The sequence below is a fragment of the Urocitellus parryii genome, chromosome 11 (assembly GCF_045843805.1).
Source record: "Urocitellus parryii isolate mUroPar1 chromosome 11, mUroPar1.hap1, whole genome shotgun sequence".
NCBI lineage: Eukaryota > Metazoa > Chordata > Mammalia > Rodentia > Sciuridae > Urocitellus > Urocitellus parryii.
The window spans coordinates 104,092,284-104,106,205 of NC_135541.1; the positions used below are offsets into that span (position 1 = coordinate 104,092,284).

A 13,922-nucleotide genomic window follows, 5' to 3' on the forward strand; every position below is an offset into this window, starting at 1 on the left:
GCTGAGAGACACAGATGGATGTAGAGGGGAGCAGTGCTAAGACTTGATCCCTCATAGAGAACTGGCCCTTAGTTGGTGTTACTTACATCTGGTCCATAGCTGCCATCCATATGGATGCAGAAGAATCCATTATTTCAACACTGTCTTTTTCTCAAAAGACATTTCCAGACAGTCTGTTTACCATAGAGCCGATATGTAGGTATAACTGACCATTACAGTCAGGACAATTAATCTAGTTTCATGGGTGAACTTTCCAGTCCTCATAGCAAGACACATTAAAGGTGGACCTGGAAAATGGGTCCATACAAGTCTTTTCATAATCTTTATTTACCTGACAAGCTCCGTGAAGCTTCATGGTTATAAATTCTGTAGCTGGAAATTGACCTTCCTGGGCCAGGTTTCTCAGTCATTATCATGATGACGGGTTTAAACTCTCCTTTGATATCTGATTTAATTTACTGAATCATGTTCAGTAACATTAAGACTCTCAATATTACAATTTAAGAAAAACTTTTAAAATGTTTGTAAAATCTAGTGTGCGTCTCTGGGGCCCTGTATTCCCCCTTTTCTTTATTTAATAAAATTGAGTAAAGGTTTGGCATCAGTCATAGTATCATTAGTTTAAGTTATAGATAATAGTACAAGTATTTAAATGATAAGAATAGATTTACTTTTTATTGATTATTATGATTTTCCAATATATACTAGTCGATCCATCCTAACAATTTAGAAAGAACCCTCAATCTCTTTGAGAGAAGGTCTCAAAATATCTCTATATTTTAGAATATTATCCTTTAAATAGGTATCTCTTAATTGTGTTTTAAAAAGTATGATTAAGGTTATCTTTTAGTGTAGGGAGCATTATATAAATCTTAACATATTTTCATAGATAATAGGTCCAGTCAGAGAACTTACATAATATCAATGAACTTTTAAAGTTTGTAAACTTTATTGTTTAAAATTAACATATGACTTTAATTTGGAGAACATCAGTTCTAATAAAATGTTTTTTTTAATTTTTATAATTATTTAATAAACAAATATGTAAAAATTAACAGTATCTTAGTGTCTAGAATCAATCAAATTTAATCTTAAAGGACAATTGTCAAAATTGGGATCTAAGTTAGCAGTTTAATATACTTAATGTTTAATCAACAATGTGAATTTATTTACCAAAATTAATCTTTGTCTCAAACAGCAAGAATTATTAGGCAGGGCTGGGGATGTGGCTCAAGCGGTAGCGCGCTCGCCTGGCATGAGTGCGGCCCGGGTTCGATCCTCAGCACCACATACAAACAAAGATGTTGTGTCCGCCAAAAACTAAAAAATAAATATTAAAAAAAAAATTCTCTCTCTCTCTCTCTCTCTCTCTCTCTCTCTCTCTCTCTCCTCTCTCACTCTCTCTTTAAAAAAAAGAATTATTAGGCAATAAAGATCTTTCTTTAAGGAAATAAACTTAACATTTTAATAGGTGCTTATCATGTCAAAATATGGACAAAATCTTAGCTCACATAAGTATAGTTAAATTAGGAAAATAGCCTGAAATATCCTCGAATTAATCAGTTAAAATTTTTATAATCAGTCCAGTATATATAAATCTCTAATTGTTCTAACTTTTTACATCATCTGTTTAGATAATAATATAAAAAATCTTTTTATTTAGGAAAATATTTTTATCATTAAAATCTAGAATATAAAGACCTTGTTTTACCCAAGGATGATTTTTTTCTTCTTTTCGGCATCCAATGTGTGTTTTCTCTTTGTTTTTTTTTTTTGTTGTTGTTGTTGTTGTTTGTTTGGTTGGTTTTTTTTTTTTTTGCTTTTTTTTTAATTGGTTGTTCAAAACATTACAAAGCTCATGACATATGATCTTTCACACATTTGATTCAAGTGGGTTATGAACTCCCATTTTTACCCCAAATACAAATTGCAGAATCACATCGGTTACACATCCACATTTTTACATAATGCCATATTAGTGACTGTTGTATTCTGCTGCCTTTCCTATCCCCTACTATCCCCCCTCCCCTCCCCTCCCATCTTCCTTCTCTACCCCATCTGCTGTTGTTCAATTCTATCCCTTGTTTCCCCCCCCCCCATTTCCCCTCTTTGTTGAAGCATCTTTTTCTTTTAGAATTGTTTTCTGGTTATACTTTGGAACAATTTCTGAAAACCTTAGAATTTATAAACAAATTATTGTACTTTGATAAGAAATATCTGAAAATAGAGCTAAAATCCTTAGATATTTTGTAGACATAATTATAATTTTTTATTATCTTATGAGTTTGAACAATAACTTTGAGAATTAGAAACTACTTGAAGATTGTATTTTCACTTAAAAGCAAATTTATAGTAAATATATTTATCTCAAATATCTGTAACTGAAAAGGCAGAGTATCTGATAAATGTACAAATAAAACATAAATTATGGGTTTTCTGTTGAAGAAAAACAATTAGACAAATATATATTAACTAAACAATTAGACATGTGCTAATTGTTTTATAGATTAACAAATATAGGTTATCTGAATACCAAGAAAAATATATATTAAGAATAAGGACATGGGATGGGGATGTGGCTCAAGCGGTAGTGCGCTCACCTGGCATGCGAGTGGCCTGGGTTCGATCCTCAGCACCACATACAAACAAAGATGTTGTGTCCTCTGAAAACTAAAAAATAAATATTAAAAAATTCTCTCCTCTCTCTCTCTCTCTCTCTCTCTCTCTCTCTCTCTCTCTCTCAAAAAAGAAAAAAAAGAAAAGGAGATAACTTATAATCGTATTAACTTTATGTAACTATGTGGTTCTTAAAATATTTGGATCCATTTCAATTTATTTTTACCTAGGAGTGCACTCTTTTATGTGATGTCACTTGATGTAACTGAAATAAGATCCTGTGTATACATATTTATTTCTTATAGTCAGGAATGAGAATAAGGATTTTTTGGTCATCACAGGAACATTGCTGGTTTTGTTCCTGTGGTGAGCAAATGCATCCCCATAACCTCCAAAATTAAAGTTAAATATAAAGAAGCATGTTTGATATCTCTTATTATTAGAACATTATTTAGTAACACAACTATAAGAAAAGTCAGGTTATTTAACTCAGAACTAACTTAAATTCAGGGCTGCAACGTAGAAACCTGTGGAATTAAATTTTGTCTAAAAAAGATATCTTTTGTTAGCATTTACAGGTAGGCATTCTTAAAAATACAGGCTCTGAGCAGCTCCCATAGCAATCTGAATCAGGAAGTACAGGTTAGTGGCTGGAAGGCGGGACTAGAAGTCCTGTCTGAGTGACTGTGGAAGAACCAATAGGAAGCCTGCGAAAGTGTGGGAGGTGGAACCAGGAAGCCCACTCCTCTGGCCAGGCGCCACATGGTTACCATGGTGACGCAAACAACATAGAGTCTGCTGCCCATTGTTGGGGCAAAAGTTTTCTGAGTTTTCCTAGCCGCTAGTATTTTGTTTGATTTTGTCTGCATTTTCCCCTGTCTGGCCAAGATCCTAGTAGGGTAGCAGCTTGCTTTGTCTCTGCAACCTGCAGTTGCAGCGCGTGTACTCCCACCGCATCCTGCACTTTTTTGTGTGGCTCATGGGTGCTCCAAAATTTTTTAGCGGCAGATGCCAGTGTTACCATCAGATTTTAAGCTAGTCTGTGTTCAGCATTAAGGCCAAGTTATTTAAGGGTTTAAAGCACTGCTGGCCGCTGGGGCTAGGACCCCATAGCAAGCAGCAAGCAGCAGGTCAAGTCTCCTCCCCAGTGGCTGAGTCATAGCCTTTCTGATTCTTAGGACAATCATGTAGCAAAGAAGTCAGTACAAACTTTCTGAGTATTGACAAAAACAATAGAAGACTGAAATTTATTTCTCTCCAGATAAATATCACAACATTTTCTCTCCCTTTTTCTTATTCTCTTAGCACAAATTTCTAGAACATAAGGGCCAAAAAATCTTTTTTTTTAAGCATTTTTTTAAATATTTATTTTTTAGGTGTAGATGGACATAACACAATGCCTTTATTTTTATGTGGTGCTGAGGATTGAACTGGGGTCCTGCCCATGCCAGGCGAGCACTACCTCTGAGCCACAATCCCAGCCCCCCAAAATATTTTATAAAGATTTATAAAAACAATTTTTAAAAATCCACAAAAGCACTCTTTCCATGGAGAGGACTCAACTCAACAACACAGCCCATTAATCATCTGAATTTAGAGTCTCTAGAATTGTACCCCAATATTAAAATTTTTAAAGTCACAAATTTTCCTTTTGTATAATTCACTTACTTTCTACAATTCAGCCCATAATACTCTGCAATCCTAAGCATGCTTAACGTCTGGAGAGAACTTTCAACTTCACTAAACTTTTAATATTTAAATTGGAGTCCCCTTAAGAACCAGCATTTGTAGCTTTTGTCCTGGCGGCTTAAAGACACAGACCTTCAGGCCCATGTTGGATGCCAATTGCCGGGTTTCTGTTCTCTCTACTAAAAAGCTCAGGGGTCGGTCACTCCAGTTAAACTGGGCTAACTGGGCTGTAGGAAATAACCACACAAGAGACACAAATATTTTTTTCTTTGGGGTCGCTATGACAGCTCCTCTGACCTTAAGGGTCCCCAGGAACAGAGAGAGCGAGAGCACTCGATGACCCCTTTTATTTATTTATTTTTGTTAGCTACACATGACAATACAATGCTCTTGACAATTCATACATTTGAATCAAATGGGGTATAATTTCTCATTTTTCTGATTGTACTGGTTGCAGAATGACATTGATCATACAGTCACCTATATACATACAGCCATAATAATGTCTATTTTATTCTGTTGCCCTTCCTATCCCCCCTTCCTCTCCCCTCCCCTCTCTCTACCCAATCTAATGTGACACACTTCTTTTTTTTTTTTTCCTCCTCACAACATCATACGTGTATTCTGTATAACGATGAGGGTCTCCTTCCATCTTCCGTGCAATTCCCCTTCTCCCTCCTTTTCCCTCCCACCTCTCTTCCCTATATGGTGGTAATCTTTTTCTCATGCTCTTTCTCCCTATCTCATTTTTGAGTCAACCCCCTTATATCAGAGAAGACATTCGGCATTTGTTTTTTAGGGATTGGCTAACTTCACTTAGGATAATCTGCTCTAATGCCATCCATTTCCCTGCAAATACTATGATCTTGTTATTTTTTATTGTATAAATGCCACATTTTTTATCCATTCATCTATTGAAGAGCATCTAGGTTGGTTCCACAGTTTAGCTATTGTGAATTGTGCTGCTATAAACATTGATGTGGCTGTGTCCCTGTAGTATGCTCTTTTTAGGTCTTTTGGGTATAGTCCAAGAAGGGGAATAGTTATTGAGGAGAAGTTATTTAAATGAGGCAAGGGATCAGGTTTCAGGGGGCTGAGTCTGTCTTCATGATGTCCACTGTCAGCAGGTTGACTGACACCTGGTTAAGGCCACACCCAAGGGCACAGTAAGAGAAGGGGACACACACAAGGCACTTCCATGGAAGATTCTATCCTTAACAGGGCAAGGGGTTATGTTACAAAGGAACAGGTAAGCATAGCTTCACCCATGGGCTGCAGCAAGACACACCCAAGCACCAGACACTGACCCTCAGACCCAAGAAGGGTGGGGAAAGCTCTGCCACATTTCTGCAACTGAGTGCCTCAGCACCCAGGAGGGGAGCGTGACTTAGTCATATGTAAGGTTGGTCCCCACACTTCTGGACTTAGGCTTCTCCAAGGTCATTCACCTAGGAAGTTTTTGTCTATCCTTTTCCCCAGCTAACCCTTGTGTGGGGTAGCTCTCAGGGTTGTAGTGGGCTGGAACTTTCCTGTGGCCACTATCAGCTTCTCACTCTTTGAAATTCAGACCCTTTCAGAGTTATGGGGATAATTACTAACAGGTAAGTGATACAAAAAGACCCACTCATTAAAAAATAAGCTAGACAGCTGGGTGTGGTGGCACATATCTGTAATCCCAATGACTTGGGAGGGCTGAGGCAGGAAGATTGCAAATTCAAGGACAACCTCAGCAACTTTGTGAGAACTCGTCTCAAAATAAAAACAAAAAGGATGGGGGGGTGTAGCTCACTGGTAAAGTGTCCACGGGTTCAATCCCCAGCACCTTACACTGGGGAAAAACAAAAGATAAAATAGGCTACACTTAATTCCAATAATGAAAAAAAATTACCTTCTTGAGAGTTAATGTTGAAAATTAAGAAGGCTATCTACCACACCAGAGTGTCTAGGTAAGTACTTTATACATGGCTGCTTCTTTGTGATCTTTATACCCTTGGGCTAGCTATAAGGCTCCAGAGGTCATTCATACTGAAGGGCAGTCAAACTGGGGAGGTCTCTGACTTCTGGCCAGCCTCAAGGAACTAGGGGGGTCAAGTTTCAACACTTCCACTTTCTTAACACAAACTTGAAAAGTTACTTTCACTGTATAATCAACTTAGTGTAAGTTGAATCCCAATATGTTCCAGTGCTTACCACTAACTGACATGGAGTTATGACCGAAATATATATGTTGACCAACAGATTAAATAGATGATGTACTGGGAAAGGGAATTTTTGGTTCTCTGTGTTTTATGTTAGTCTGGGAAAGGCAACCTACTCAGGGTCTTCCTACTCCACACTAAAGCTTGGAAGACTTCCTAAATCAGGAATGATTTAACCCACATTTAAGCATCCTCCATGTCTAGCAAGCCCACCTCCCATCCAAGCTCTTGATACATGTAGGCCAACAGCTACATATTACCAGAGCTAGTTATAGAACATATAAGGCTGGTCCCTGGGAATTGTGAATAAAGGACAAGGGCCCAAGAGTCTTTCACTCAAATGAAACCATCCACCTGAACACCCACCAGGAATCCACAGATCATAAACCAGCAGCAGGAGAAAGAACACTTGGAACCAGTTTTATGCTCACAAAACTCAGTTGTGAGCCCCTTAACGCGTTCTGGGCCCAGGGCTGAAAGACATGAGGGCCTTGGTGATGCAGACCAAGAGCAGCTCTATCCTCTATTCTGAAGAGTCTGTGATCAGGAGAAGCATGTGAAGGAAGTGATCACTTCTCAATCGTAAAACAGGCTTAAGTAAGCAACTCGGTTCCGATGCTTTCTAAATTCTTTGTCTGTGGACAGCTGCAATGAAAGACAATGTTCTAATGAGAATCTTCTGCCTTCCTGTGTGTGTGTGGCACTGGGGATTGAACTCAGGACCTTGCATGCAAAATAGAAGCATGCATTCTAGCTGCGTGGCCCAGGTAAACCCCAGTTTCTAGTAATACAGCCTTAGTCATTTTCTCAACATTTGTGCACATCTACCATTTATCATCTTAATATGAGAAAAAAAAAAGCTGTTTGGCTTCTTGAAGACACAGATTATATGTCTAATTCTTGAATGTTACCTATATGCCTTAGCACAATTGTATTAATATATTAGGCATTTAGTAGATATTTGTGGAATTAATCCTAAATTCCACTGGGAAAGAACTATATTTCAAGAAGTATATAGTGATAGCTAACACAGATGGAAGCATATGTTATCGTTACTGTGTTAAATGCTTTTCTACATTCTTTCCATTATTAATCTTTACAACCATATCAGATCAACTCTGTTATTTCATTTTAAAGGTAAGAAAACAGATGCTTAGAAAAGTTAAAGGGCTTGCCTAAGATCACATAGCAAGTCTACACAGGAGCTGGTATTTGAACTCAGGCAGTATTATCCCCAGAGTCTGTGCTCTTAACCAGAGTGCTCTATAGCCCTCCAATCATTTAACACTAAAGTGTTAGTTCAGAAAGAGCACTGCATCAGGAGTCAAAACATCTGTATTCCAGTTGTAGAAGTTGTATGAATCAATCTTCCTGGTTCCAGTATCATCCATTGTCTTAAAGGGATATTTCTCCTGAATCTACTCCAAAAGATGACTTGAGGAACAAATAAGAAAACATGACTTTAAGTCAGTCCTATACACGGTTAAAAATCTAATCAAACTATGTAACTCTCTCAAAAGGATCCTCATATTTCTATGCACACAAAACTGTGCATATAATTTCAGGGGATCATGAACTTCGTTTACAAGCTTCTGGTTATTAACCCTTGCTATATATGAACATATTAGACAGAGCGATCTACAGAAATCCAATCTTATTACCTCAGCTTTTAGAGTTCTTTTCTGTAGACTTGGAACCTGAGCCCAATCTGGAGATCCAAATTTCATTGGCCAAGTAACTTTTGGAAGTGGTTTCTTCTCTGGGTTGTATGCACCAGGGCTAGAAATAAAAAAAAAATACAAACATCATGTCTAATGAGTCAGTGGCATAGGACGAACTCCACTAGTAGGTAGCAAGGCCATCACTGAAGTAGGTTTAACCTCTTGGGAGAAGGCAATGGACTGATTAACTTTTTAACACTGGGCAAGAGTGGGGTGCTTTTGCTTGTTAATGTATTTCTTATTAGCTAAGGTAAAAGCTGCTTTTAAAAAAAATTTCTACAATTCAGTGTTCTGAGCCAGGACACCAGAAGATCTCAGAAGAGGTGTTGCTAGAAGAGATCCATGATAATGGTATTAGTTCTTTGATTTGAAGTTGGTGGTTAAAATCCTGAAACAATCTATCTGCAATCTAGGGACATCAAAGTGGAACCAATTAAATTTCTTGGCCATGGATTATTTTAGAATTGCCTTGTATCCTCAATCTTTGTCTTTTGAAAACTACACTGAGATTTCTTCTCGCTCTATTCAGAATGGCAATTATCAAGAATACAAGTAATAATAAATATTGGCAAGGATGTGGGGGGAAGGGTACACTCATACATTGCTGGTGGCACTGAATGTTGGAAAGCAGTATGGAGATTTCTCAGAAAACTTCAAATGGAATCACCATTTGACCCAGTTGTCCCACTCAGGGTATATTCCTCAAAGACTTAAAATCAGCATATTATAGTGACATGACCACATCAATGTTTATAGCAGCTCAATTCACAATAGCTAAGCTATGGAGCCAACCTATATGCCCTTCACCGGATGAATGGATAAAGAAAATCTGGTATATATAATATGTATTATTACTCAGACATCAAGAAGAATGAACTTTTGTAACTCCATATCATGTACAAGAATGGGAAGTTATGCTCCATGTATCTATGATATGTCAAAATATATTCTACAGTTATGTATAACTGAAAAGAAAAAATACAAAATTTAAAAAAAAACTTTATCTTTTGGTGTTAATTCTACTGTGGTGGACATGAGACTCAAGATTCAACACTTCAACTTTCTTAACACAAACTTGAAAAAGTTACTTTCACTGTATGATCTTTGGACTTCTCATCAGTAAAAGAAAGACCCTGACCCTTTGATGTGTAATTTCGTACATTCCACGTGGTTTCCTAACACATTAAGAATAAGCCCCTTGACCCCCAAAGTCCTCTCCTCCCTCTCTCTCTTCCTTCTTGCTCACTGCCCTCTAGCCATACTAGCCTTCTTCTTCTTTCCCTCACACCAAGTTCTTTCCTAATTTACAGCCTTTGCACTTCCGACCTCTCCTGCCCAGGGTGTGCTGTCTCCAGACCTTCCCAGGGCTGGCTCAATCTTGTCACTCAAAAATCAGATCAAGTGTGATGTGCTCAGAGCGTCCTTTCTTAACCACCCACTACCTTCACCTCATGGTCCTGTTTAAAGTTTCTCATAGCACCTTTCCTGGTCACTCTACTTCCTGGTTTGTCCACAATAGCCCCAGCTCATGGCTGCTTCCATTTCACTCTCAGAAGTGTCATAGATGGACAGATAAATTACATGGTCACCTTCTTTACTACTATTGGTATTTCCTTGTGTATTTACTTCTCATCTATTGGGACTCAAGAGTCCAAGCTCAGAGCCTCGTGAGGTGGGTTTACTGCAAGAAGTCTGCAACCTACAAAGTACAACCTACAAAGTAGCCAGGTGTCATGGCACAGATCTGTCATATCAGTGACTCAGGAGGCAGAGGCAGGAGGACTACAAGTCTGAGGTCAGTCTAGGTGATTTAGTGAAATTCTGTCTCAAAATAAAAAAGTAAATGGGGCTTCAGTACTGGGAAAACAAAACAAACAAAAATAAACAAACAAACCCAAACTCTTTGGTATAATTAGTAAATATTGACTGAAAGAATAACTGTAATTTTGCAATTACACAAGGCCAGAGACCCAGGAAATAAGAGGATAAATCTTGGGCGGTTTTTTATTTAGTGGGATGGTTTCGTTATAATCACTGATTAATGGACTTCTTTTCCTATTGCTTATGAAGAACTATACTAGAGAAAAGAGGAGACATACCCAGGGAAATTGTCTTTTGAATAGCTCTGAAATCGAGGCATCAAGACATTAAATGGAACAAAACTTTGCTTTGTTTTTTCCTTCCAATTCTCTACTCTCTGGTACTTGCCTGGGTGAAGTGTCGATTCCTATTATCAAGAAAAAATTCATTGTGTTAAAGGGGAGATACCTACATAGAAATGCTTCCATTTCAAAAACCCTCAACTCTCCTTTTCCTATTTATAGATCAGGTATGGTTCAGCCATTTCAAGATATACAAATAGGCTTATATGGATAGAAAACCAAGCATGCTGGATGTATAGGTTATAGTAATAAACCTAGGCTGAGTAGAGAACCAAGACAACTTTTGCAGTCACTATGCCCATGGTCCCCCTGAGAAATTTTGAGAGCCAGTATCCCTTGAGTTTCCATGAAAGTAAACATCCAATCAGAGATTAGGATTCTTGATCCAAGGATGTAGCTCAGTGGTGGTGTACTTGCCTAGTGAGTCCCTGGGTTCCATCCTCACCCATTTCATGAGAGAAAGAGAGAGAGAGAAGGAGAGGGAGGGAGAGAGTGAGAGAAAGAGATTAGGATCCTTTACTAAAGATTAGACTTACAATTCAATCTCACAAAAGGATAGAAACATTGGAACCTCTTTTTTAACTAATAGAATAATATGATATATATATATATATATATATATATATATATATATTTTGACCTCATTCATCTCAGCACTAAAATCCTTTGTTGGGACTATTTTCTCAGTGAACTGTTTTTGCTCTTCCCAATATACACACAACTTCTACAAAGATAATGCCAAACTTTTCATGCAGTCACATGGATCATCATAAAATCCCAGCATTTTACCTTGTTGACTGGCTTAAACCTCATAGCTGTTCTGGCTCCAAGAGTATATCCTTTTGTACTGGTTGGAATCTTGGTGAGGCTGTATGCCAAGCCATAGGACTTCAAGTAGTAACATATGAATAAAAAGAGAGAAGGAGTAAAGAACAACATCAATACCACAGTGAGCAGCCTTCATCTGAACTACTCTGTAAGACATTGCTCTTTCTCTCTTGACTCCTTCAAGGTCAATATCACACAACAATCACATAAATAATACATGTAATTTTGCAAGGGTTTGTGTCATAGTTTAGATGTGAGATGTCCCCCAAAAGCTCATGTATGAGACAATGTAAGAAAGTTGAGAGGTGAAATGATTTTGTTCCAAGAACCTTGAGCTAATCAGTGCTTTAATTCCCCTCCCCAGCATAGAGATTAACTTGGTGACAACTCTAGGCAGATAGGGTGTGCCTTGAGGAAGTGGGTCCCTGGGGTGTGCTTTGGGGTTCATGTTATGTTCTTATGAGTAGAGCTTTCTCTCTGCTTCCTGACCCTCATGTTCTGAGCTGCTTTCTTACACCAGATGTTCTGCCTCACCTCAGGCCCCACGGAATGAAGCTGAGACCTCTGAAACCATGACCCCAAAATAAATTTTTCCTCCTTAATATTGTTCTTATAAGGTCTTTTGGTAGCAGCAAGAAAAAAGCTGATTAAAAGAGGGATGTGGTTGGACAGGTAGAATAAATGACATCTTTGTGTATTCTAATAAATTCCATCCTCTGAATCTCATAGGTCTGAACTTGTTCCAGTTGCACCTGGCAGCCTGAAGGTAGGACCAGTGGGAAGGTGCTGGCCTTGGCTCAGAGCCTTTGAGGTGGGGATGGAGTGGGACCATATGGAGACAAGGCTTGCTTGCCTTGAGTGGAAACATGGTCCTTTACTCTCTGTATTGGCTGGGACAGCTGGTTGCCCACTAGGCACTTTCTCATGCTCTGACCCAGAAGATCACAAAGCCTAGCGTTTGTTTTCCAGGGGACTTGGGTCTCCCTTCCACATCCAGGAAACAGATCCTTGAAAGGGAAAGTGAATACTCACATCTGTCATGTAACTTCCAGGCCCTGTGTCAGGAAATCCCCTAAGAGGGAGAAAGTTGTTCCCCATCCGGTTTGAGGGATAGAAGTGAGGAAAGAGCCTCCTGGGTTGGCATGATCCAAAGGAGTTTTTATTGGACCTCTCTGAAAATCAAGAAAGACAAACTCCAGGTTAGGGAAGGCACTGGGTCTCTGCAAGCTGTGGAGGAGAGGAGAGTTCAGACAGTAGAACAGAGGCCTGGGCCCCAAGGAATTCTCACAAAAAACAGACCAAACTCCACCTAGGGGCCACTGCACTTCCCTCCCCTCCAGCCTTCCAGCCTCACCAGCCTTTTCCTTCCCTGTGCTCTGGACTCCTGGGCATGCCTCCTCACCAGCTCTGCTGGAGCACATCTCTCACAGCCCCTGTAGCACTGTGTACTGAGTAGCCAAGGGAACAGAGGCACTAGCCTGCCCCAGCTGGGGAGGTTGGGAGGAGGTGCAGGATCCTGGCTGCCAGCCAGTGGCAGTGCTGAGCAGGAGGTGAGAGTCTGCACCTCTGGGCAGAGAACCCAGAGGGCAGTGAGTTCAGCAGCTGGGCCAGGGGTAGGAAGTCTGTTAGAAGCCCAGCTGGAGGGGCTGAGTGGGCAAGGGGGGTGGCAAAGGGTTTGGAAACCGCCAGGAGGAATCCACTGCTGAAGAGGTAGAGACCGGGTTCAGTTTGAACTTCAAGGATGGAAGGAAGTTCGTGGTTTGAACTTCTCTAAATTGGGCAGGGGCCTGCCAGGGGGAGTTGAGCTGAGATCTAGTTCCTTGCCAGGTTCCTCTTTGGCCCGTTTTTCTATTTTTTCAGCCCCTTCGAATCAGGTTGCCCCTCCTACCTCCTGGGGTGGGGGAAGAGGAGGAGGTTGGGGATCCAGTGAAGTGAGGTGGGGTGGAGAAGATGGAGACCAGCTTGAGTCTTTTTTTAAAAGACTGATGGCTCTGAGTGGAACAGAGTGCAGTGGAATCATAGAAATGTTTAATGTTTTTTAAAAAATCTTGGGCATTCCTTTAATTTGAAACACCCTTTTGCTTATCTCTAAATTGGGACTGATATTACCTTTTTGTAGGGATACTGAAAGGATTAAGGTGACAGAATCAGATCAATGCATTGCCTGGTACTTTGTAGTTGATCACTCAAGAGGTGGTCATTACTGAAGATAATGTCCATCTAGCTTATGAGCACCCCATCCATCCTAACCCATGAAAAAACGTCAGTCTATTTGTTGTTGACTTCTTTACCTTGTCTTGGATATTAACACTCACTTGTTTCACTGGATTTTAAGTTGGCCTTAGGAGTTATCCAGGTGTGGGAGGTAACAGGAGACATAATGTAACCAGTTCATACTGCCCTTTGGCCCCTTAAGGATGACCTGGGATCCACACACACTCTGGGTTAGCAGTATCTTCATTAATTTATAATCTATAAAATTCTGAATTTTATAGATCTAATAAAGGTTCCCCCACAAAGTGATACCTACAGTGTATTTTGGAAAATTGTGGCATTTAAAATATTTTTTATGTTTTAAATAGGCACATAATAATTCTGCATATTTATGGATTACCATGTGATGTTTCAGTACATTTTTACATAGTGTAATATGCAAATCAGAATAAGCATATGTTTGGCCTCAAACATTTATCATCTCTTTGTAATTA

At 39.3% G+C, this 13,922-nt stretch overlaps 1 protein-coding gene across 1 annotated transcript; it reads right to left on the reverse strand.

Moving 5' to 3' along the window:
• Positions 1 to 7,079: 7,079 nt before the first annotated feature.
• On the reverse strand, positions 7,080 to 13,593 carry LOC144249358 (ciliary microtubule-associated protein 3-like). Its single transcript, XM_077791592.1, has 6 exons — positions 13,530 to 13,593; positions 12,247 to 12,386; positions 11,176 to 11,274; positions 10,324 to 10,451; positions 8,165 to 8,282; positions 7,080 to 7,148 (listed from the first exon to the last, which is right to left on the reverse strand). Exons 1-6 carry the CDS (start codon positions 13,591 to 13,593, stop codon positions 7,080 to 7,082), a joined length of 618 nt encoding a protein of 205 aa, XP_077647718.1.
• Between the last annotated feature and the right edge of the window lie 329 nt (positions 13,594 to 13,922).

Coding starts and splice junctions, on each gene's coding strand:
- LOC144249358 (XM_077791592.1), bottom strand. CDS start 13,593: ATGTCTCCTGTTACCTCCCACACCTGGATAACTCCTAAGGCCAACTTA. Junction 8,283..10,323: donor TCAAAAGACAATTTCCCTGG/GTATGTCTCCTC, acceptor TTTTATTTCTAG/CCCTGGTGCATACAACCCAG. Junction 7,149..8,164: donor AAAGAACTCTAAAAGCTGAG/GTAATAAGATTG, acceptor CTTTCATTGCAG/CTGTCCACAGACAAAGAATT.